Source organism: Monodon monoceros, unplaced genomic scaffold (genome assembly GCF_005190385.1).
Source record: "Monodon monoceros isolate NGI ecotype Baffin Bay Population unplaced genomic scaffold, NGI_Narwhal_1 Super_Scaffold_11, whole genome shotgun sequence".
Taxonomy (NCBI): Eukaryota; Metazoa; Chordata; class Mammalia; order Artiodactyla; family Monodontidae; genus Monodon; species Monodon monoceros.
The window spans coordinates 135,930,668-135,955,318 of record NW_021703767.1 but is presented as its reverse complement, the minus strand read 5'-3'; the positions used below and the strand labels follow the sequence as shown (position 1 = coordinate 135,955,318).

Here is a 24,651-nt window from a genome sequence, read left to right as displayed (position 1 = left end):
AGAAAAGACCAACAAGCACCATTTGACAAACAAGAGGCTACAGGTGACTGGAAAACACTTCTGAGGACTTGTTACAAACATTAAATAAAATAAACATAAAAATACTTTTATTAAATCTACTATTCAAAGTATGTTTACTCCTCATTTCCCTTTGTATTTCCTTTTTTGTTTTATTCCATTTCTGCTTGGTCGTTCACTAGCTGTGTGATCTTTTTTTTTTTTCTTAACATTTTTATTGGAGTATAATTGCTTTACAATGGTGTGTTAGTTTCTGCTGTATAACAAAGTGAATCAGCTATACATATACATATATCCCCATATCCCCTCCCTCTTGAGTCTCCCTCCCACCCTCCCTATCCCACCCTTCTAGGTGGTCACAAAGCACCAAGCTGATCTCCGTGATGCAGCTCTTCCCACTAGCTATCTATTTTACATGTATATGTTATATATAATGTATATATGTCAATGCTATTCTCTCACTTGGTCCCAGCTTACCCTTCCCCCTCCCTGTATCCTCAAGTCCATTCTCTACCTCTGTGTTTTTATTCCTGTCCTGCCCCTAGGTTCATGAGAACCTTTTTTTTTTTTTAGATTCCATATATATGTGTTAGCATACAGTATTTTTTTTTCTCTTTCTGACTTACTTCACTCTGTGTGACAGACTCCTAAATCCATCCACCTCACTACAAATAACTCAATTTCATTTCTTTTTATGGCTAATATTCCATTGTATATATGTGCCACATCTTTATCCATTCATCTGTCGATGGACACTTAGGTTGCTTCCATGTCCTGGCTATTGTAAATAGTGCTGCAAAGTGACTTTTAAAGTGACTTAACCTCTTTGAGCTTCAGTTTCTTTATCTATAAACTGGAATAAGTATTACTATCGAATTTTATTCTTAATTATACTGTCACACATAAGATCAGCTTTAAAAATATTGTGAGACAGGAAAAACAGAAAGTAGCTCTTTGCAACTTCGTCTTCTTAAAGGGTTGTTCTAAGTTTTAAATGAGATAATGTCAATAAATATGTTTTAAATCTTCTAATATTTTCTATAGAAATGAAGTACCAGTCATTTTAAGAATCAGACTTAACATCTTTCATCTGTCTTAGTGAGACCACCTGTTTTATCCAGGCCAATATCTGACTCAGCACAAGTGATTCATAGTCTTTACTTTACTTCTTTCCTATCGCAGTCAATTTCCAGTCACGCTCACTTTCAAACATTCAACATAAATTTACAGAACCACTTACTGTACACCAGACACCAGTAATCCAGTGTCTTTATGCTGAATTCCACTTCTACGATTATGATCTTTATCCAGTGACCTTATTCGTGTTAGGTTTCTTCAAACATTGCACTCTAGCAATAAATTTCATTTTGCTTGGAAAGCTAGGCTTAGACAGAATTATGAATGGGTGATATCAGGAAGGCTGAAATTTTCCTTTTCCCTTCTTGGTTCCTTTAACTGGTTGAATAGTTAAAATGACACAAGAAAGATCAGCAGGAGAAAATCAAATGTAATTATATATATACATACAGGGACTCTGTATAAACATGGGAGAGTCCAAAGACAGGCAAGATGATGTATAGATTTCATTCTGGACTAAAGAAAGGAGGGCAGGGGTCTGGGACTTCAAAGAGAAGGAATGTAATTCACAGGAAGATGAAAAAAGAGCAGATGTTTGGTAAACAAATGTTTGCTGGGCCACGTAGCAACAATGGGACACAGAGAAATTTTAACAAGCAGACTTTGTTAGGTTCCTCCCTGTCTACACACCTAGTTCATATTATACTATAGATCTCTCTAGTATAGTTCTCCTTCCTGGAATATGCTCTCTATCTAAATTCTTTTAGGCAGTTAAGGGAGAGGTGAAAAAAATAACTTCCTGAGTCTTCTGTTTCTTCTGCATGCCAAAGGAACACATTTAGGGGTGGCCAACTTTGCTTCCCTCCAGTGAATAACCACAAGCATAGCTTATTTCTTGTTGCCACCTTGGTAAGTCCATCCTCATTCCAGACGCTCAGACCTCATAGTCTCTCCCACTTTCCTATCAACTTTTCTTCTCTGATCACACCTTCACATTCCATAACTAATATGGACCAGTTCTACATCTGTTTCAAAATACAGCACAGATGTCTTTCCCACAGTCCTGGTATCATACTACACAACTTGGAGCAGGGCTTCCACTGCTCTTATTACTGTCTGCTAAGAGTTTTTCACACGTAGGCAAATCTCCCCAATTACTGTATAAGCTTCTCAAATAGAGGGAGAATGCCTTCAAGTTTTTCAGTACCCTTTTCATCACCCAGATCATGGTATCAGGTTTATATCAGGCCTGCCTTTAAATAGTTCTTATTAGTTGATTGACAGAAAAGAGTTTAAATTTTCTGGTGGTCAGTATGTCCGGCCGAGTCAAGGCTATTGTATCTCCTTGCTTCTCTGCATGCCCATAGATCTCCCTCCTAGGGATTCATCCAGAGAGAAATGGCATCCTAACACCTAGCTTTTAGAATTGCTGGCCTCATCCCACTCTCACTCAAGTGCACCACTTGAAGGGTCTTAACAAGTTCTTGGTCTATTTTCAAGGGGCTGGGCAGGGTGCCAAAGCTTGTGTAATTTCCCAAGCTACCTGCTGTTTGCTTAATGGTACTGACTTGCCAAGGATTAGTAATTCCAAAGTGGTTTATAGCGTTTAAAAATAAAAACAGTTTGCTGCGAGGCCATTCAAAGAAAGCCATGCAGGCTTGCCCTTGGAAACAAGGCTATTCAACTCAATGAGCTGCATTTCATACTTTGTTTTTCTGAACTATGGAAGTAGGTAAACAATAGTTTACTGCCTACTATGGGTCAGATACTGTAATAGTTGGAGGAACTAGAGAAACATATATACTATTCAGTTCATATCCTCCCAGAGCTCATAGTGTATTTAGAGTATGTGCATGGAAGGAGAGAAATAGACAATTATGACATAGGGTTAAAGAATGGGCAAGGAACACCACTTAAGTAGTGCAGGAGGGAAATCTAACCCAGAATCATGGTGACAGGTATAAGAAGAGATAAGAAGACTTTGTAGAAGAGGTCAAAGATGATACTTCACGAATAAGGAGAATCTGCTTGGGTAAAGAGGAGCTAAGCAGATGTCTTGCCACTTTTTTCTGAGAGTAGAAAATACAGAGAATGTGAAAATACAAAGAATGTGAGGAATGACACAGCTGAGGGACTGCAAGTGGTCTGATGTGGCTGGAGTCACAAAAAGGAGGAGCATGCGGTGATAAATCAAAGGATAGAGATGTAGGGTCTAGAAGATGAAGGGCCTTCTATGCTCTGATGAGGAACTGCCATGTGCAATCACTTGGATGACATTATATTGATCCCCAATGAATATTTAATCAATTTAATAATACATAGTGAATTACATCTTAGGCCCAGGTGACCATAATGTTTTCAGGTATTTAAAATCTTTAAACAACTTCTCAATATATTCAATGTGTATTTGGTTTTCTAAATTATTTATGTATTTATCTTAAAACAATGGGGGTAATGGGAGTAAAGATTATTCCAATGGCAAATGTTCAATGCATGAATTGAAATGGGAAATATAAGCCACATAAATAAGGCCATTTTTACTTAGAGAACATCATTTTTTTTTATATACTGCAAGAAAACATACTTGAAAAAGCGGGCTGAGAATGACATAGCAGAGTTCACGTTTGTGTGAGAGGCAAGTGGAAAAAAGAAACCTCATTTCTCTGCAATAAGTTTCTAAATCAAGAACTCACCATTTTCTTTTGGGTTTCTAACTTTAGTAATATTCCATTCTTAATTTCCTTACCTCGTTCAAAACAAGCACTATTGTTTCATATTTTATCATCTCGTGCTCATTCTCATAGTCTAGGTAATCTGGAAGTCACAGGCAGCTTCCTTCTCGGATGTGTGCTAAGACAATTTTCCTCCACATTTGCCATCTCACAAATGTTTCAGATTTAAAAATAATTCAGGTACATTGTGAAATAAGTTTTATGTTTGTCAGGCAAATACAGCTCTATTTTTCATGTATATCTAATCTCCTAAGAAAAAAAGGAATAAAGAACAATAATATAATATTGATAAATTATTTTGTCTGAGTTACTCTATTAAATGACTATAAAGTATTTAAAAAATTCAGAAAGAAATATGCACCTAGAACTTCTCACAAGGGCCACTACTCTAAAAAACTATGAGCATGAAAAAATTGCATTCCAACTAGAGTTTTACTACCAAAAAATGCTCTAAGGAAAATGTAATTAAAATATAAAAAATGTGTTATAAGCTGCGTATATTAATATTTTGGGCCCAACAATTCTAATCCTTAAAATAATTCTAACCACAGGAGTAGGGTCTTTTGCATTTGATACTCTCTTTGCTTGGAATGGTCATCAAGACGTACATTTGTTCCTCGCTTCTCTTCTGTCTTTATCCAAATGTCATTTCTGAAGTCACTTTCCTGACCACTTCACTTAAAATCGCAGCCCATTCCTTCCCCCTTCTCTGATTTATTTTTCTCCATGCCACTCACCACTTTCTGACATGATATATATCGTACTTATTTGTTTTCTTTCCTGTTTGTCTCCTATTAGAATATAAATTCAAGGATCTCCATTCGTTTCATTGCTCTATCAACATCTAAAGCAGTGCATGGCAAACAATGGGCATTCAATATAGATTTGTTAGTGAATGAGTATATTTTTCACACAGATGTTCATTACAATTTTTTATTTGAGAGGCAAAAAATAAAAATCTTTCTAAATGTGTAACAACTAAGACACAGTTAAGTACACAGAATGGTTCACTTACATGATGGAATATCATGCAACTATTCAATGTTTATAAATATTTATAAAGCACAGAGAAACATTTATATTAAAATTTTATGTGAAAAAAGGGGCACCAAAATTTGTGTAGACTATGATTACAACCACATGAAAAGAAACAGAGAAGGACTTCCCTGGTGGCGCAGTGGTTGAGAGTCCGCCTGCCGATGCAGGGGACGCCAGTTCGTGCCCCGGTCCGGGAAGATCCCACATGCCTCGGAGCGGCTGGGCCCGTGAGCCATGGCCGCTGAGCCTGCGCGTCCGGAGCCTGTGCTCCGCAACGGGAGAGGCTACAACAGTGAGAGGCCCGCGTACCGCAAAAAAAAAAAAAAAAAAAAAAAGGAAACAGAGAAAACAGCAACCAGAAAGCTTTAATGTTGGAGTGGTTGTATTGGAATGGGTGTGTCTGAAGACCATTTGTTTCTCTCCACTGTTTCTATTAAGTTTATATACTTAGCATAATATATCCACAGAGGAGAAATTAAACTAATCAAAAGAAAATGTCTTGAAAGTCTAATTTTTTGGTAGAACAAAATGTTGTTATTGTTAGAACACTGTCATTGCAGATGATTTTGTTTATAGCAAAGAATGGTGAGAATATTTCCAAAAATCTACGTGTCTGATAGGAAGTGATGGTGAATAAAGTACTTTTAATAATGAAACATAAACTTATTATTCTAGCCTAAGGAAAATATGAATTGCTATTTTTGAACCAATCAAAGGAAGAAGCACTCCGCTTTGCAGTTTCGCATGGTTAAGGAAAATACAATGGTCACATAGCAATAGTTGATTTATCAAAGCACTTCATGTGAAAAGCTTAAAGAAGCAATAATTGAAATATAGTTTATTTGCAAAATAAATGCAATTTTAGTTTTTGTTTAAGTAGATACTTTTAAGCCAGCTTATTTTGGAACTCCTAATAACAGTGATGAAATTGAAAAAGTAGTACCTTACTTTTCAGTGTGCTTTCTTTTTTCCCCCAAGGCATGCTGACATATAAAATCTCTCCAGTTGTGAGGTAAGACATTGGATATGGTGTACTTCTCTGGGAATCTGAAGGGGTAGGGTAATTTTCTTTTTTTGGTTTAATTATTGCTATATCCTCAGGCTTAGATTTGTTCAGCAGAAAATAGTAGTCGAATGGGCACTGATTCATTTCTAGCCAATGGTTAATGTTCAGTACAATACATTTCATTTATCTGATACTCCAAATATGTTATCTGTGAATGTAGGCACTGTTAATACTCTTGTAGTTGGCTTCGAATAGCCACGTGGGACAAGGGTCAAACCTGAGCCCTGGCTATGAATGTCATCTTGAGTTACTGTTAGAGACCCTATGACTCCATCCAAGATAAGCGTGAATGGCTAAATGGGATAACTCAACATACTTATGGCTTTGGGTTATGGGACTGCAGGTATGCATATATGGGGATGTATGTCTGTGTGGACTTTCATTGCCACCCTGTGTTTGAAAGGCAGGATGAGACTAACAGGAAGAATGGGACTGACAGGGAGAGAGGATGGGAGGGAAGGACTCAAATGCTAAGAGATAAATGGATGCTAACTAACCAAACCTTCTAAATATGTAGTACAGAAATACCAGGATGCCCAAATCATTCAGTGGTAAAATTTATTGTAATTCCATCATCACCATGAAATTTCAACTTTATTTATTCTTCAAAGTCTTCCCCTCCAGTATCAAAGTCTATATCTTTACTTTTAAGGCATTTAACTAAAGGGGGAAATGACATCTTTGCACTTTTCAGGAAAATGAATGTAAGTTGGGGTTTGCTTGTACAATAAAAAAGATACTCAAGAATGCTGAAAGAATTAAAGTACTTCCTTTGAGGCTTGGGTTTCTACTGGAGAGTAATGAACTGGAGTTGAATGGGATAAGAAACTTATTCCTTGGTTCTACATTAAACGGAAAAAAGGCATATTTATAAAGATTGTGCACAACAAACAGGGGATTTGGGGTGAAGTTTTACAAAGCAAACATGTATTTAAAAATAATATTAGAAACTGAACACAGATCCAGTAAAATTATAAAGTTGTTGTATAGACAAGTCAGTTACTCTAAAGCTGGGGATTAAGGTTTTAGCTAATATCTTCCTTCTCGACGGTATAACTGGAAGCCCAGCTTTTGGTCTCAGGCCTCATCAGAGCTGGGCAGGAAAAAGGAAGAGGGGCTGAAATGCAGATCAGCTCAGTTCCTTGTTCCTAGAAGTGCTGATGAAAGACTCGATGGAAAAAGACACGGGAATAATTGCCTTTAATATTGTTTGGGAAGCATTTGATGCATGCCAGACCACAGCACTGCAGATTAAGGATGCTTGACTTAGGTAGATGTAAGGCGATAGTATTTGAGATCTTCTCTCGGTTTTTCTAAAAGGATGCTGAACCAACTCTGTAGGAGGAGCTATAAAGGTTCATATCCTTTAAGTGGTAAATGATTCCCCAGATACCTGTGTTCCTGAAAGTTACGGATGTGGAATATTCTGGTCTACTTTATTGCCATGATTAGCTGGATTTTCAGTATGTATTAAAGAGTCCTGATTTTCTGAAAATAGTATTAAAACAATCCAAGGATACACGGGCTTGGTGATGTTATTGAGAATACTCATCACTACTGACTAAACAGTGAGTGATTTCTTGATACAATTACCTCACTAAATCCTCACAATGATGCTACTATTTTTGCCATTTTACAAATGGGTTTTAGTCCAGGCTTGGTCAGTAATTAGCTAGATCTTGAATAAATTCCTTATTGTTTTTTCCCCTTTCCTTCTTATGTATAAACAGATTGACCTGCCTTAATTATGTCGCAAGGTTATAATTAAAACTAAATGATATGAAGAAATAAAGAGTCTGAGATAGCAAAATTTGGTGACATGTAGGTGAATAGAACCATTGGTTAACAAAGAACTGCAGACAAAAGGAGAAAGAAATAAAATAATCAGAAATGATGAAAATATAGATATATGCTCATAAGAAATACTGCGCTTACAGGAATTCTGTTCATTAGTTGGGGTAAAACCATTTGAAAATGTGTAAATGGTAATCTAAAAGCACTAAATAAATACCAAATGATGGTTGTGATGATTAATGAATTAAAGTCAAACCCGCATATTTCTAAAATGGTCGCTACATGTGATACTGTCCCCACTGAAAACCAATGAACTGGAACTACCTAAATCAACAGAGTATAACCTTAAACATATAACATTGAGAAAAAAATGCCTTTTGAATATGCATGGGGTGTTTGGCATTGTCATAATAATTGGGGAGGCTTGCTGGTGGATAGTGGGTGAGGATGTTAGATGTTCAGACCTGGACAGGACTACACAGTGTAGGATTGCCCTTTATCTCACACAACTGTCAACCGTCCTTTTATGACTAAGGTAAATGCAGAGTAAACAGAAAGTTCAGTTGCATATCTTGTTTCTTTTGACCTTGTAGCTTTCTGAGGACTTCTTAGAGGGACCAAGTCAGTCAGAGTTATAGATTTATGGAGTAGCCTGTACTTCTAAGCCTTTGTGGTTATAGCAGCAGATAAGAAGTACGTGCAAACCACCTCCTAGATAGGCTCACAGTGAAATGACAGGTCAGAAGAAAGAGCATTCTATTTCTTTGGAACAGATATATCTTAGAGTTTCTGAAATTGTCCACTACAAGGGGTCATGGATAATAGCGTTGTAATTTATTTTTTATTTTTAAAGTGAGAGAGTTATCAGTAGCAGAATATCCAATTAACAGTGGTTCTAATAATAGGAGCTTTATTATATCACTTGGCAGAGTCCAGAGGTGCAAAATTTCAGCTTCCTGCTCTGCCATCCGTGTCTTTCCTATATCTCTCTTAATAATTAAGGATGACTGCAGTAGTCACACACAACATATTGTTCCATTCACACATCACAGGGGGAAATGAAGGAATAGGGACACGAATATTTTTCCCTCACATGTCTCTCTTCTTTCATTCAGGGGAAAAGTGATTTCCAAGAAGCCCCACAGAAACAATCTATTTCTTAAAGGACAGAATCAGTCACATACTCACCCCTGCTCCTGAAGCAGCTAAGGGGAAGGGAATTCCCCCTGGCTTAGAATACTCATCATTAATTCCCTGGGCCTGGGCATACTGTTGCCTGCACAAAATTGGGTTCTTTGGGTTGTTAGGAAATGGGGAAGTTTTACAACCAAGATTTCAGAGATTCAAACTATTAATTTCTTCATTCATGGAAAAAAAGAGAAGGAAGTTAGTATTCTTTCTCTAATTTTATGCTTCATTGCTATTAATAAAGAAAAGCAAGTTGAGTGGAATTTTTCAGAAAATGGCATCATGATTATAAACTCTTCAGAAACCTGATCTAACAACCAGGAGACCTGAGTCTGCCATCCATTAGTTATGGGGCTTTGGGCACTAGGGCTCAGTTTCTCACCTATAAAGTAAGAAAGATTGAATTAGATACATTACCAGTAGGTCACTTCTCATTTTAAGTTTGTAAGGCTTTGAATCAGCAGCTAAGTTATACATGATGGTTTTCAAACTAAAAGTAATCTTATAACCACTTTGTAACTTACAGCCAAGGCTTGTGCCCTATTGATCCTAAAGGACCAACGTGGCTTACAAACAATTTATCTGAAGAGGAAGAGAGTAGTTAGGAGAGATCAAGCTCACCATTCATATTTATATTCTGACAAGCATAATTACACTCAGATGCTTTCTTTATGGTGAACCTATCAGGGAAGATTGTTTTTGAGTCAGTCTTCCCAAAAGAGGGTCACTGAGTGGTCAGAGAAGAATACGCTGAGAGGTAAAAATAACTTTAGGAGATGCTGGATTAATCACAGTTAAACAGATTTCTTTATCACTGAATTTCTCAGAGGATTTATAATGCTAAAGTACATTATAAATCTCCTAAAGAGATATAGTACCTTCCAACTTTCATTTTGACTATGTATTTATTTTTCATGGAACATTTAATTTTTCCCCACTTAGAAGATAATCTCATTTGTATAGCGTTGTACAAATAACAAAATATTTTGAAAAACATCATTTATTTTGCTATATGAAAATATAACCTTCCCAAACCTCTTGTTAACCTACTTCTTAACAATTCTGAACCATTTGACTATAAGATGCCAACTTAGAGAATAGAATACACTATTCTATAAATAGAATATAAACAATGTTAAATATGCATATGGGTTTTATTGCACATATCAATTTAATAAATTTTAAATGGTATAAAAACACTGTCTTAGTATCATAAAAATACATTGTTAGAGGCAATACAATTTTTTATTCCTTATATTTTGATTTCTTTCTCAGTGATCATTTTTAGGCCACCTTTGTGAAATATTTCATAGAATAAAAGTTCTGGGAAACATACTTTGAGAAAGGTTAGTTTAAATTATTTTTCCAAATATATTATAATAAAATGTAGAGGAGTTGAAACTCCTCTACATTTAGAAAAAAGAGCAGTAGGAAAACAGTAGGAAAGAGCAGAGAAGTTTTTAGTGCTTATAAAAATAAGTCAGTTAACTAGGGATTCCAGGCAGGAGTTATACTTAAACCGTTGGCAAACCCAAATACCAAATTATAAAGTCATCTTTGTAGAAGCTAAACTGCATGAAAACAGGAGTGGAGTTTCCATTCTTCTGTCATGGAACTAGTAAGAGATGGGTATTTTTTACCTAGAAAAACATCTTGCTGCCTGGAGCACAGTAGAAATGGCAATAAGAAAGAACAGCAGAAGATTTAGGGGCAACTCTCAGAGGGGCAAGCCAGACTCTATTAGTTTAGCAGGGGAAATCAGCCTAAAAGAAAGAAAAAAACCCACCTTATATCTTTCTCACAGGTGTGAGTTCTCCTGAATATAAACAAGTCATCATCTGTCAATGAATAGGTAGCACCAAAAATGGCTTCCAAGCCCTAGAAATGTCCAATATCTAAGAACCAGGAAGAGCGGGAAATAAAGTTCCAAGATATAACCTTGTCTCTATGACAGAGTTGAAAAAAATAATAATGATAATAAATACTTGTTAAGCAGATACTCAGGCTTAGGTATGTTGAGTGATTGCTGAAGTTCATGAGAACTTTGACAAGGTCATGAGGAGCCTTTTTAGAGTCCTAATTTATGTTTGTCTTGGGTGGGTGGCAAAAGGCATCAAAGGTTAGCAAAGTAAAATGATATAAAACTAACAGAATGTAAATTGTTACAGCCACTATGGAGAACAGCATGAAGGTTCCTTAAAAAACTAAAAATAGAGCTACCATAAGATCTAGCAATCCCACTCCTGGGCATATATCTAGAGAAAAACATGGTTCAAAAAGGATACATGCACCCCAATGTTCATTGCAGCACTGTTTACAATAGCCAAGACATGGAAGCAACCTGAGTGTCCACCAACAGATGAACGGATAAAAAAGATGTGGTATAGATATACAATGGAATATTACTCAGTCATTAAAAAGATTGAAATAATGCCATTTGCAGCAACATGGATAGACCTGGAGATGGTCATACTAAGTGAAGTAAGTCAGACAGAGAAAGACAAATATCGTATGGTATCGCGCTTACATGTGGAATCTAAAAAAAGTGATACAAATGAACTTATTTATAAAACAGAAACAGACTCACGGACTTAAGGGAATGAACTTATGGTTACCAGGAGGCAAGGGTGGGAGGGAGGGATAGCCTGGGAGCTTGGGATTGACATGTACACACTGCTATATTTAAAACAGATAACCAAGGACCCCCTGTAAAAAAAAAAAAGAATCTTATCAAAATAAATAAATAAATAAAAACAATGGACTGGCATATGGACACACCCCATTTGTCTACAATTTTCCCTTTCTTCTTTGTTAATTGAGGTATAATTGACATATAACATTATATTAGTTTCAGGTATACAACATAATGATTTGATATTTGTATATATTGTGAAATGATCACCACAAAAAATCTAGTTACCATCTGTCACCATCTGATTTTTCCTTGTGATAAGAACTTCTAAGATCTACTCTCTTAGCACCTTTCAAATATGCAGTACAGTATTATTGACTGTACTCACGATGCTGTACATTAGATCCCCATGACCTTTTAATTTTATAACTGAAAGTTTGTAACTCTTGACCCCTTCACACATTGTGCCCACCTCCCAATACTCCCTTCCTCTATGGCAACTACTGATCTGTTCTCTATCTATTGGTTTGGTTTTCCATAGTGCAATACCCTCAAGATCCAGCCATGTTTTTGCAAATAGCAATATCTCATTTTTCATGGCTGAGTAGTATTCCACTGTATAAACAGTTGCCCCTCGGTATTTGTAGGGGATCGGTTCCAGGGTCCCCAAGGATACCAAAATCTGCGGGTGCTCAAGTCTCATATAAAATGGCATAGTATTTGCATATAGCCTACACACATCCTCACATATACTTTAAATCATCTGTAGATTACTTACAATACCTAATATAAGGTAAATGCTGTGTAAATATTTGTAAGTACAATGTAAATGTGATGTAAACGGTTGCTGGTGTGTGACAAATTCAAATTCTGCTTCATGGAAAGTTCTAAAAACTTTTTTTCTTGTGTGTTTTCGATCCACAGTTGGGTGAATTTGCAGATGTGGAGCCCACAGATACGGAGGGTTGACTGTATACACAAACAACTTCTTTCATCCATTCATCCATCCATGGAAACTTAGGTTGTTTCTGTATCTTGGATATTGTAAATAATGCTGCAACGAACATAGAGGTACATATATCTTTTTGAATTAGTCTTTTCGATTTCTTCAGATAAGTACCAAAGAAGTGGAATTGCTGGAATTTATAGTAGTTCTATTTCTAATTTTTTGAAGAAGCTCCATACTGGCTGCACCAATTTACATTTCCACCAACAGTTAATGAGGTTCCCTTTTCTCCACATCCTCACTAACACTTGTTATTTCTTGTCTTTTTGATAATAACCATCCTAACAAGTGTGGTTTTGATTTGCATTTCCCCGATGATTAGTGATGGAAAATGTCTGTTCACATCCTCTGCTCAATTTTTAATCAGATTGCTTGTTTTTCTATTATTGAGTTGTATGGGTTCTCCATATATTTTGGATATTAACCTCCTATTGATATATGATTTGCAAATATCTTCTCCCATTCATTAGGTCGCCCTTTTATTTTTTTTGATGGTTTCCTTCACTGTGCAGAAGTTTTTTGGTTTGATGTCATCCTACTTGTTTACTCTTGCTTTTGTTGCCCTTGACTTTGGTGTCTGATCCAAAAAATCTTTATCAAGACTGATGTCAAGGAGTTCATTGCCCATGTTTTCTTCTAAGAGTTTTATGGTTTCAGGTCTTACATTCAACTCTTTAATCAATTTGAGTTAATTTTTGTACATGATATAAGATAGTAGTCTATTTTCATTCTTTTGCATGTGGTTGTCAAGTTTTCCTAACACCATTTATTGAAGAGACTGTCCTTTGCGCATTGAATATTCTTGCCCTCTTTATTGAAAATTAATTGATCATATATGTGTGAGTTTATTTCTGGGCTCTCTATTCTGTTCCATTGATCTATGTGTCTGTCTTATTGATCTATGTGTGTTTTATAATGTTTTATACTGTTGATTACCATGGCTTTGTAATATAGTTTGAAATCTGGGCGCATTATATCTCTAGCTTTGTTCTTTTTACTCAAGATTGCTTTAGCTATTCAGGGTTTTTGTGGTTCTGTACACATTTTAGGATTGTACATTCTTTTCTGTGAAAAATGCCATTAGAATTTTGATAGGGGTTGTATTAATTCTGTAGATTGATTGGGCAATATGGACATTTAAACAATATTAAGTCTTCTGATCCTTGAGCATAGAATATCTTTTGATTTATTTGTGTCTTCAATTTCTTACATCAACGTCTCATAGATTTCAGTGTACAGGTCTTTTACCTCCTTGGTTAAATTTATTCCATGGTATTTTATTCTTTTCTATGCAATTGTAAGTAGAATTGTTTTTCTTAATTTCTCTGATAGTTCACTGTTAGTGTATAAAAATGCAACAGATTTTTGTAAATTGATTTTGTACCCCACAACCTTCCCAAATTATTAGTTCTAATAGTTTTTTGGTGGGGTCTTTAAGATTTTTCTATATATAAAATTATGTCATGTGCAAATAATGAAAGTTTTACATCTTCATTTCCAATTTGCATGACTTTTATTACCTTTTCTTGCCTAATTGCTCTGGCTAGGACTTCTAATGTTATGTTGAAAAATAGCGGGTTTTCTTGTTTTGTTCCTGATCTTAGAGGAAAAGCTTTAGCTGACATACTATGATGGGCTTATCATATATGGCCTTTATTAGGTTGAGGTACATTCCCTCTATACCCACTTTGTTAAGAGTTTTTATCATAATGAATATTAGTTTTTTTCCAATGCCCTTTCTGCATCTGCTGTGACCATCATATGATTTTTATCCTTCATTTTGTTAACGGGGTGTATCACGGTGATTGTTTTTCAGATGTTGAATTGTTCTTACATCCCTGAAATAAATCCCACTTGGTCATGGTGTATGATCCTTATAATGTATTGTTGAATTTGCTTTGCTGATATTTTGTTGAGGATTTTTACATCTATGTTTGTAAGGAATATTCGTCTATAATTTTCTTTGTTTTGTGTGTGTGGTGCCCTGGTCTGTTTTGGTATCAGGGTAATGCTGGCCTCATAGAATGAGTTCAGTTTTTGGGAAGAGTTTGAGAAGAATACATATTAAATCTTCTTTGAGTGCTTGGTAGAATTCACCTGTGAAGCCATTTGGTCCTGGACTTTTGTTTGTTGGATGGTTTTTGATTACTGACTCAATCTCCTTACTAGTAAATTGTCTATTCAGGTTTTCTATTTCTTCATAATTCAGTCTTGGAAGATTGTATGTTTCTAGAAATTTATCCATTTCTTCTAGGTTAGCCAATTTTTTGGCATATAATTGTTCATAGTAGTCCCTTATGACCCTTTGTATTTCTTTAGTACCAGTTGTATCTTCTCCTGTTTCATTTCTGGTTTTATTTGAGTTTCTCTTCTTTTTCTCTTTTCCTGAATCTAGCTAATTGTTTGTCAATTTTGCTTATCTTTTCAAAGACCCAGCTCCTAGTTATATTGATCTTTTCCATTGTCTTTTTAGTCTCTACTTCATTTATTTCTTCTCTAATGTTTATTATTTTCCTCCTTTTTCTAACATTGGGCTTTGTCTGTTTTTTTTTAGTTTTTTGGGGGTGTAAACTTAGGTTGTTTATTTGAGATTCTTCTGTTTCTAGAGGTAAGCTCGAATCACTATGATCTTCCTTCCCTCTTGAAACTGTTTTTGTTGCATTCAATAGATTCTGGTACATTGTATTTTCATTTTTATTTGTCTCAAGGTATTTTAAAATTTCACCTTTGATTGCCTCATTGACCCTTTTCTTGTTCAGTAGCATTTGTTTAATCTCCACATATTTGAGATTTTCCCAGTATTTTTCTTGTAATTGATTTCTAGTTTCATACCATGTGGTCAGAAGAAAAGGCTTCATATGACTTCAATCTTCTTTAATTTATTGAGACTTGTTAAGTGGCCTAACATATGATCTCTCCTGGAAAATATTGCATGTGCACTTGAGAAGAATGTGTATTCTGCTACTTTGGGATGGAATGTTCTGTATATATGTATTCATTGCCTCTGATCTAATGTGTTAAGGCCAATACTTCCTTATTGATTTTCTTCTGAATGATCTATCCATTGATGTATGTGGGATATTAAAGTTCCCTAGTATTATCGTATTGCTGTCTATTTCTCCCTTGAGGTCTGTTAATATTTGCTTTGTATATTTAGGTGCTTCTATGTTGGGTGCATAAATAATTACAAAATGTTATATTGTCTTGTTGGATTTATCCCTTTCTCATTATGTAATACCTGTCTTTGCCTCTTACTACCATCTTTGTTTTATTTTATATATATATATTTTTTTAATTTATTTTTTAATTTATTATTTATTTTTGGCAGTGTTGGGTCTTTGTTGCTGTGCACAGACTTTTTCTCTAGTTGTGGCAAGTGGGGGCCACTCTTCATTGAGGTGTGCAGGCTTCTCATTGCGGTGGCTTCTCCTGTTGTGGAGCACAGGCTCCAGGTGTGCAGGCTTCAGTAGCTGTGGTGCATGGGCTTAGCTGCTCTGCAGCATGTGGGATCCTCCTGGACCAGGGTGCGAACCTGTGTCTCCTGCATTGGCAAGCGCATTCTTAACCACTGTGCTACCAGGGAAGCCCACCATCTTTGTGTTAAAGTCTATTTTATCTGAGTATAGATACCCCAACTTTCTTTTGGTTTCCATTTGTGTGAAACTTTTCCAGCCCTTCACTTTCAGTCTGTGTGTGTTCTTACATCTAAAGTGAGTTTCTTATAGGCAGCATGTAGATGGGTCTTGTTTGTCTATCCATTCAGCCACTCTATGTCTTTTGATTTAATCCATGAACATGTAAAGTAATTATTGACAGGTATGTACTTATTGCTGTTTTGTTAATTGATTTTTGACTGTTTTGTAGTTCTTCTCTGTTTTTTTCTTCTTCTCTTGCTCTCCTCCCATGTGCTTTGGTGGTTTTCTTTGCTGTTATGGTTAGATTCCTTTCTCATTATCTATTGGGTATCTACTACAGGCTTTTGCTTTGTGATTACCACAATACTCACATATGACAGCCTATATATAAATAACAGCCTATTTTAAGTTGATAGCAAGGTAAGTTTGAGTACATTCTAAAACTCTATATTTTTACTACCCCTCCATGTTTTCTCTTTTTGATGTCATAATCTACATCTTTTTATTTTGTGTATTCCTTAATTATTGTACATATAGCTACTTTTACTACTTTTATCTTTTAACCTTCATAACAGCTTTATAAATGCCTAAATACTACCTTTACTGTAAATATTTACCTTTACTGATAAAATTTTTACTTTCATTTTTTTGGTTACTAATTAGTACCTTTAGAGGTCCCTTTAACATTTCTTATAAAATCATTTTAGTGGTGTGAACTTTAGCTTGTGCTTGTCTGGAAAACGGTTTTTCTCTCCTTTGATTCTGGATGACAATCTCACTGGGTAGATTACTCTTGGTTGGAAGTTTTCCCCTTTCAGCACTTTGAATATATTGTGCTACTCCCCTCTGGCCTGCGAAGTTTCTCCTGAAAAATCTGCTTATAATCTTATGGGGCTGTGCACCATGTGCACACGTCATTTTACTCTTGCTGCTTTTAACATTCTCTCTTTAACTTTTGACATTTTAATTATAATGTGCCTTGGTATGGATCTTTTGGGGTTCATCTTTTTGGAATTCTCTGGATCTGAATCTGGATGTCTGTTTCCTTCCCCAGTTAATAAAGTTTTTCGCCATTATTTCTTCAAATAAGTTTTTTGCCCCTTTCTCTTTTTCTTCTCCTTCTGAACCCTCTATAATGCAAATGTTATTTTGCTTGGTGTTGTCCCACAGATCGTTTAAGCTATTTCCACTTATTTATTTATTTATTTAGGTATAGTTGCTTTACAGTGTTGTGTTAATTTCTGCTGTATAATGAAGTGAATCAGCTGTATGTATACCTATATCCCCTCCCTCTTGGACCTCCCTGCCCAACCCCCCCATCCCACCCATCTAGGTCATCACAGAGCACCGAGCTGAGCTCCCTGGGCTATACAGCAGGTTTCTACTAGCTATCAATTTTACACATGGTAGTGTGTATATGCCAATCCTAATCTCCCAATTCGTCCCACTCCCCTTCCCTCCATGTCCACATGTTCGTTTTCTATGTCTGCATCTCTACTCCTGCCCTGCAAATAGGTTCATCTGTACCATTTTTCTAGATTCCACATATATGTGCTAATATATGATATTTGTTTTTCTTTCTGACTTACATCATTCTGTATGACAGACTCTAGGTCCATCCACATCTCTACAAATGACCCAATTTCATTCCTTTTTATGGCTGAGTAATATTCCTTTGTATATATGTACCACATCTTCTTTATCTGTTCATCTGTTGATGGACATTTAGGTTGCTTCCACGTCCTGGCTATTGTAAATAGTGCTGCAATTCTTTTTTTTTTTTTCTTTCTTTCTTTTCTGCTCTTCTCTTTGGGTGAGTTCCACTACCCTGTCTTCCAGATCACTGATTCTTTCTCCTGCTTCAATTAGTCTGCTGTTGAATCCCTCTAGTGTATTTTCCAGTTCAACTATTATATTCTTCAGTCATGTGCCTTCTTACATTTTCTATCTCTGTTAAAGTTCTCACTATGTTTATCCATTCTTTTCTGAGTTTGGTGAGGATCTTCATGACCATTCTTTTGAACTCTTGGCCTAGTTGATTACTATTTCTATTTCACTAAGGTTTTTTTTTTCCTGGGTTTTTATCTTGTTCTTTCGTTTGGAACATATTCCTGTTTCCTCATTTTGCCTGACTCTCTGTGTTTGTTTCTATGCATTCTCCTTTCAGTCCTGAAGGAGAGGCCTTTGTAGGAGATGAACCTTGTTGTTCAACCTTGCCCTGGCTCTTGGTTGTCTCTAGAACCTTTGTGATTGTCTAAGCAGCCTGATTGGCTCTTGATAGGCCCCAGTTGTTGAGGGTGTGCCAATAGCTGTCAATGTTCCAAAGGGAGGATCTCAGTCAGTACCTAGTTTCAGGCTGATTGGAAGTCAGATCCTCAGGCAGCAGCTTTTAAAGTATGCAAATATATACAGTCCTCTGAGACTTCAGTTGTAAACCCTACAGGCCTCTAGACCAGGCAATTTGGAGGTGTCCCCCTGGTGACAATTGCAAAAATCAGGGTTCCAGGTGTGTCCATAAGCTCTTTGAGCTGTAGTATGGCCAAGGAAGAGCACAGAGAAGGCATCCCCAGCTTGTGTTCCCTGAGGGCACCTTCTTAGTCCCTAGATGTGTAGTAAACCTGAAGCCTGCCCTTCAGGCTGAAGCTCTAGGACAAGAAAATAGACCTTTCTTCACAGGAAAATCTGGAGCGTGTTCAGTGTGCTGTCTGTGCTATGCCCTAGGGGTGACGGCCTGCCGAGAACTGTCTCTCTGGTTGTTTCAGCCCCATGGGGCCCAGAAACACAAGTTTCCCTGGCCACCAGAGCCAGGCTATCAAGGAGTATGCACCAGTGGCTTTAGTGGGGTGGGGTATGCCCATCAACACTAGCTACATAGAAGGAGCACAAAACTGGCACCCACTAGCCCCTCAGTCTCTGGAGAGAGCCCCCACCAGCTTCTGCCCCTCCAGCAGACACATTAATATTAGCTAACACACCTCCTTCACATATGGTCTAGGCACTTTTCAAACTGCTGCTTGCACACTTGGTCCCAGGGTGAGTAAGTCTGTGAGTGAGCCCTTTAAGAGTGGAATCTCTGTTCCCTACAGCCCTTGGATACTTCTGGATGTAAGCCCCACTGGCTTTCAAAGTCAGATGTTTGAAGGGCTTGTCTCTCAGGTGCAGGTCTCAAGGGTTGGGGTCCTGATGTTGGGCATGAACCCCCTCACTCCTCAGGAAGAAGTTCCATACGTGTGAGATCCTTCCAGTCGTGGGTTGCCACACAAGTAGTGGGGTTTTTGGTGAGACCGAATCTTTGCCTCTCCTACCTTCTTCACGTGGTCCTTTTATCCTTTGTTGTGAAGGATCTGTTCAGCTAGTTTTCAGGTCTTTTTCAGAGGAAATTGTTCCATATACAGCTGTGTATTTGCTGTTTCCACGGGAGGAGGTGAGTTCAGGCTTTTCCTACACTGCCATCTTGAAAGGCCTCTTGTACAGTTTTCATTTTAAATTCTTTTTCAAACTGGAATGTTGTTACTTGCCATTTAACTGTGATTTAATATCCCTTATGGTTATACTTTTCCAATAAAGAATAGTTTAAGTTAAAAAAAAGGTTAAAGATAAGTTTCCTTGAGTTTGCAGCCTTACCAAGCTACCTAACTAGACAACATTGCCATCTAGTGGCCTAAACATACTACAGCCATCACCTTTGGGGTGGGAGTTGGGGTCCTAGCATAGGTCTGAGGGGTGTGTCCAGGAAGTGCAATGTTAACAGTGATGCCAAAGTCACATCAAGAACATACAAACTCTTCCAGAGCAAACACGTGAGACCTTCAGTTGGAGAATCCAAAGCTGTACCAGCTCCACAGAGAAAAATGTACCACTGCCATTGAAACAATCTTTTGATCTGCCTCACTTATTTATTTCCTTTTCTTTGAACTTTTAGGGTCCATTTTTTCATTCCCTTGTTCACCTACTGCTTGAAAACATTTTCCAAACATTCTCTCATCTTTATGAAAAGGATGTTACCCTACATCGCCAGGACCAGGTAAAGACGCAGGAATCAGATTGCTAATGGTGGTCAGGAACTCCACATGGGGATCAGTCTGCACCTTCATGGAGAACTAGAATGAGTAAGCAAGAGCTGGGCTTTGGTCTAAACAAGACGATGCTTTAAGAGACAGGAAAATAGGAGGACTTACAAGCATGGAGCAGATGCAGCCTCAACTGAGATTCCAAATATTCTAGAGATAAATATTCTTAGCAAACATCCCTTGGGGCCTCTCCTTTCGTTAAAATCAGATACTCAGGGTTTCTCCTGATTGACTAGAAGGTTTATGTAATCCGTTGCTTCTGCAACTAGGCCACCTATGGCAACCACCATCAACTGCCGGAAAAGCACGACAGGCATGAAGAAACATGCCCAAGACGGGACCATTATCAGAACACCACTGATAGGTTCTTGCCAATCCTCATCTCTGACCCTGTACAGGTAAGATCATAATAGAATTTGAGAGTACAAACAAAACAGCCATTGTCTTTTTCAACCCACTTTCGATGAAATAAGGATAGAAACAAAAAACATCGGTTTATATCTGTTTGAACAAAGGAACAGTAAGAAAGCTGGAAGAGGCAATTTTCAGAAATCCAAATATGTGCTTCTCCAAAATTTGCATCAGAGGCTGAGTCATGCCCATGCAAATGGATCTTAGTTCAAATTCATGTTAGAAAAATCTGGAACACACTTACTTCCCCTATGCAAATCTCCTAGGAAAACAGCCGTGGGTTCTTACCTATAATAAAAAGAATCTCCACTGCAATGTCACTGACTGTTGTGCTCCGAGTTGTCGATAGGTCATCATTGCCAATAAAGCAAACGTTGTAAGGTACGGTCACGGCAACATAAAACGTCGCCAATAGAATAAGCCAGTCCCAGCCGGCTTTGAAAGTGCTAAAATGCAAAAGTATGAATTTGGACTTTTTTGCATCAGAAACTTTATACTCCGGAAATGCTGGTTTATCTACAAAAACATTCTGTGGATAAAGACAAAAAGGAGAGAAGGGAGAAACACAACATTAGAAATAAGGAACACACAGCCTTAAACACATGGGGAGAATTATTTATACATACAATGTCAATACGCCTTTATTTTTTTTTGAATTTTAGAATTTTATTTATTTTTTTATACAGCAGGTTCTTATTAGTTATCCATTTTATACTTATTAGTGTATATATGTCAATCCCAATCTCCCAACAATGTCAATACATCTTACAAGTGACTTTTAGAAGTTGGTGATGCAAAAAGTAGACTTTTAAGTATGTTAAAATCGGGCAGAGATCTTTGTTATAAGTGACAGGAATATGCAGAGTGTAGTCACCAGTGTTAATAAGTGACTAATCCAGATTTTGTTCATGAAGAATTAAAAGATCGCTACCTAAAATGTCACCTAGAAACATCCAAAGTTGCAAGTATAAGCCTACATACATTATAAACACAAAGATACAGTTATGTTCCTACTGTCATGGGGACATTCCATATACTTATAGTTTTGAGGTGACAGTCATTATCTAAAGAATATTTGGGGCCTGAAATACTTCTAATAGCAGCAAAGGTACCATTTTTTTTTTTCTCAAAAGGTTAGAGCTATATGATCAATTCAATTGTAAATAGCTGTTAACATGTCTTTCAAACTATAAGCAGGTTGTGCTGACTACTTGCATTTTGTATTATGGTTGTTGGTGATGTTTCCAGCTGGGAACCCAAATCTCATAACCTTGATGGACATAGATTTATTCTGGCACTGGCTAGCCCTTGTTAAGACGGCAAAGCAAGAAACAGTTACTTAACAGTTATTATTCAAGTCATGGGAGGAGAAAGGCAATGTTCACTGTGCCGCTGATTAAATGCAGAAGAATAGCTGGAGTTTTTATAACTGCAAAAGCACTTCACTTTGAAAGCAGTCCAAATTGAGGAACAATTCTCTTTATTGCTGTGAGACAAAGGGAGGCCCAACAATAGCGTGTGTGGCAATTTGACAGCCTATGACCAGATACTTGCAGACCTTGCTTTGACCTCAATTAACGAGAAATACAAGATAGGTAATGGAAACTTAAATTTGAAAGTTACGTTGAATGAGCAGAACAGCTCAAAGTTCTTGAATACCTGTAACTTGCAGGTCGCAGTGTGTTTTCTTGTTTCCGGCACTGAAGGAAGGGCAAATTAATGTGGTATGTCCAGGGATTCCTAAAGTACTTGGAATCAGGAGCACAAGCTCTTTAGTGGAGACCCTCAGTGCCCAAATATTTCTGCTCCCTTAATATGAATGCCTCTCCTATCCTGCATCTCTCCTTGGTAGGCATTTACAACACATGTTGCTACTTCCTGTTTATAATCTCACTCATCCCACAGGGCATTTCATAAAGCCAGGATTTTGTGGTGAGGGAGGGCCTGCTTCACTCCTTCCAGATGGTTCTTTGATGCCCATCTGCCACCGTGTCTATGCTCCATTCAACTCCCTGACGTGACCTGCCTCCTTTGCCTCATTCTCTGGTTTCTAGGAACAGGTTCCAAAGGTGGATTATGACATAAAACTGAGGAAGGAAGAAGAAAGTAACCCCTGTTGGGCCTCTCATCAAAGCTGAGGTTGGTGCATCGGAGAAGAGAGAATTGGGGTCCATAAGTATAAATCTCAAGGTTGACAAGCACTTCTACTTACAATAGGACATGATGGATTCCAATACGATTTTTTTTCAAATATTTACTGCGATAACACATAACCAAAAGCCATGGAAGAATATCTCAATTTTTATCCAAATAAGTCTTTTTCTATCATGTTACAGAAATGAAATGTTTACTTCATTTGAGGGAGAAGCCAGCTCTAGGAGTGAAGGCTGGGAAAACTCAAGAAGTAAAGTATTTTTTTATTGAATTATGTTGATTATATGAAGCATTAGTGATGCTGATGAAAAAGGTCAGCAATGTAATAGTTATCTCCACAAATCAGAAAATAAATCACACTATTTCATTTTTATAGGCTACTTAAAATATATGATTTAAGTTATTTTAAAATATACTGAGAATCCAATACATCTCAGATTAGACTTAAATTTTAAAAGGTTTTTCATTCAAATTCTGCATACATCCTGACACAATCACCTGAGTGAAGAAAAGAGATGTCCTTCTCCTCCTGCTTCTCTATTTGTAAAGTTTTATCAAAACCCTTTTGAATGGAAGAAAATTTCTAACAATTGGAAAGTGTGCTTTTAGCAAGTAAGGGGGAAAAGACATATTATTTATAATCCTGAAACCTATGAAGTTTGCCTAAAGAATAATACAACCAACTATCCTCGATGTTAGTTATATATATTATTTATTAATTTTCAAGCCTATTGTTTAGTACCAATGGTGTTTGAGTAGTTTAACCTCTACCCTATGTATTACTGAAACAGAGTAGTTAAGGCCAAAGCCTAATCAAGGTAACTGTTTCCTAAACTATTTTTGCAACATGTCTTTGAAATTAACATCCAAATGAACAAAGGGATGGGAAAATGTTTCTACAGTCATTACGCTGAGTAATTGCAAGGTAGCATATGCCTTTGATGACTACCAGCCCGGTACCCTGTTGGTAATATGCAGGTATCTAAAGCACTGTCCCTTCAAGCTCCCAAGGCTCCCGTGTGATCTTTGGGTTGAAGACATTTGCATCATCCCAATGTCATGTAATAGACAGAGTAACAAATCAAGGAAACCAGAAATTAAAAACCTTTTCCAAGAGGTACCATGTGGCAAAGTTAGAGCCAGGATTAAAGGGTGTTACATCCTGATTCTCAGAGCTTGCTAATTTGTTCTGAGTTGAATCATACATTCCTATTCCACAGAATTGTATGAGAGAAGCAGCAAGGTAGGGGCAGAAGCACCGTGGCTTTGAGTCAGAAGATTCATGGATGGGTCCCACATCTCCTGGTTCTACTTTTGAGATCTCAAATAAGTTGTTCTTTTCCATCTTTTAATTGGAACGAATAAAAATCATATCTAGTAATGGCTTGCTGTAAGGATCACATGATATGATAACAGCAAAAAGAATTTGTAAATAGCAAAGAGCTACAAAAACATTAAGAAGTCTTTTTTGGGGGCACATGAATGTTAATATATCCAGAATTCCCCAAAGACTGATTGTCTAGCCAGTAAACCATTCAGATCATTGTTTCCTCTTCCCTCTTCTCTCTTTCTGTTGTCTTTTAGTCATTCTGCCCTGTTCTCCTTGAAAAGAGATGGTGAACAAGGCCAGTCCTGATTCCACATTTCTTTTTCAGAAATAAGATGTTACCTGTATTGTCAGATTCACTGTGCTGATTTGACACCTTTCCTTACCATGTATTATTTTAATGCTCCACCCTGATATTTCTACTTCTTAAATAAATGCAATTTAGCAAATTAACCAAGGGGTGGGAGTTATGATTTTTTAAATAAGATTTTTAAGTACTGTCT

General features: G+C 36.9%; 1 protein-coding gene across 1 annotated transcript in view; it reads right to left on the bottom strand.

The window, feature by feature from the left end:
* The window catches only part of KCNH8 (potassium voltage-gated channel subfamily H member 8), a 385,168-nt gene that overhangs the window by 148,881 nt on the left and 211,636 nt on the right, over positions 1-24,651 (bottom strand). The window contains exon 5 of the mRNA XM_029214700.1: positions 20,956-21,196. Within this exon, the coding sequence (XP_029070533.1) occupies positions 20,956-21,196 (241 nt within the window). The remainder of the gene's footprint in view (positions 1-20,955; positions 21,197-24,651) is intronic.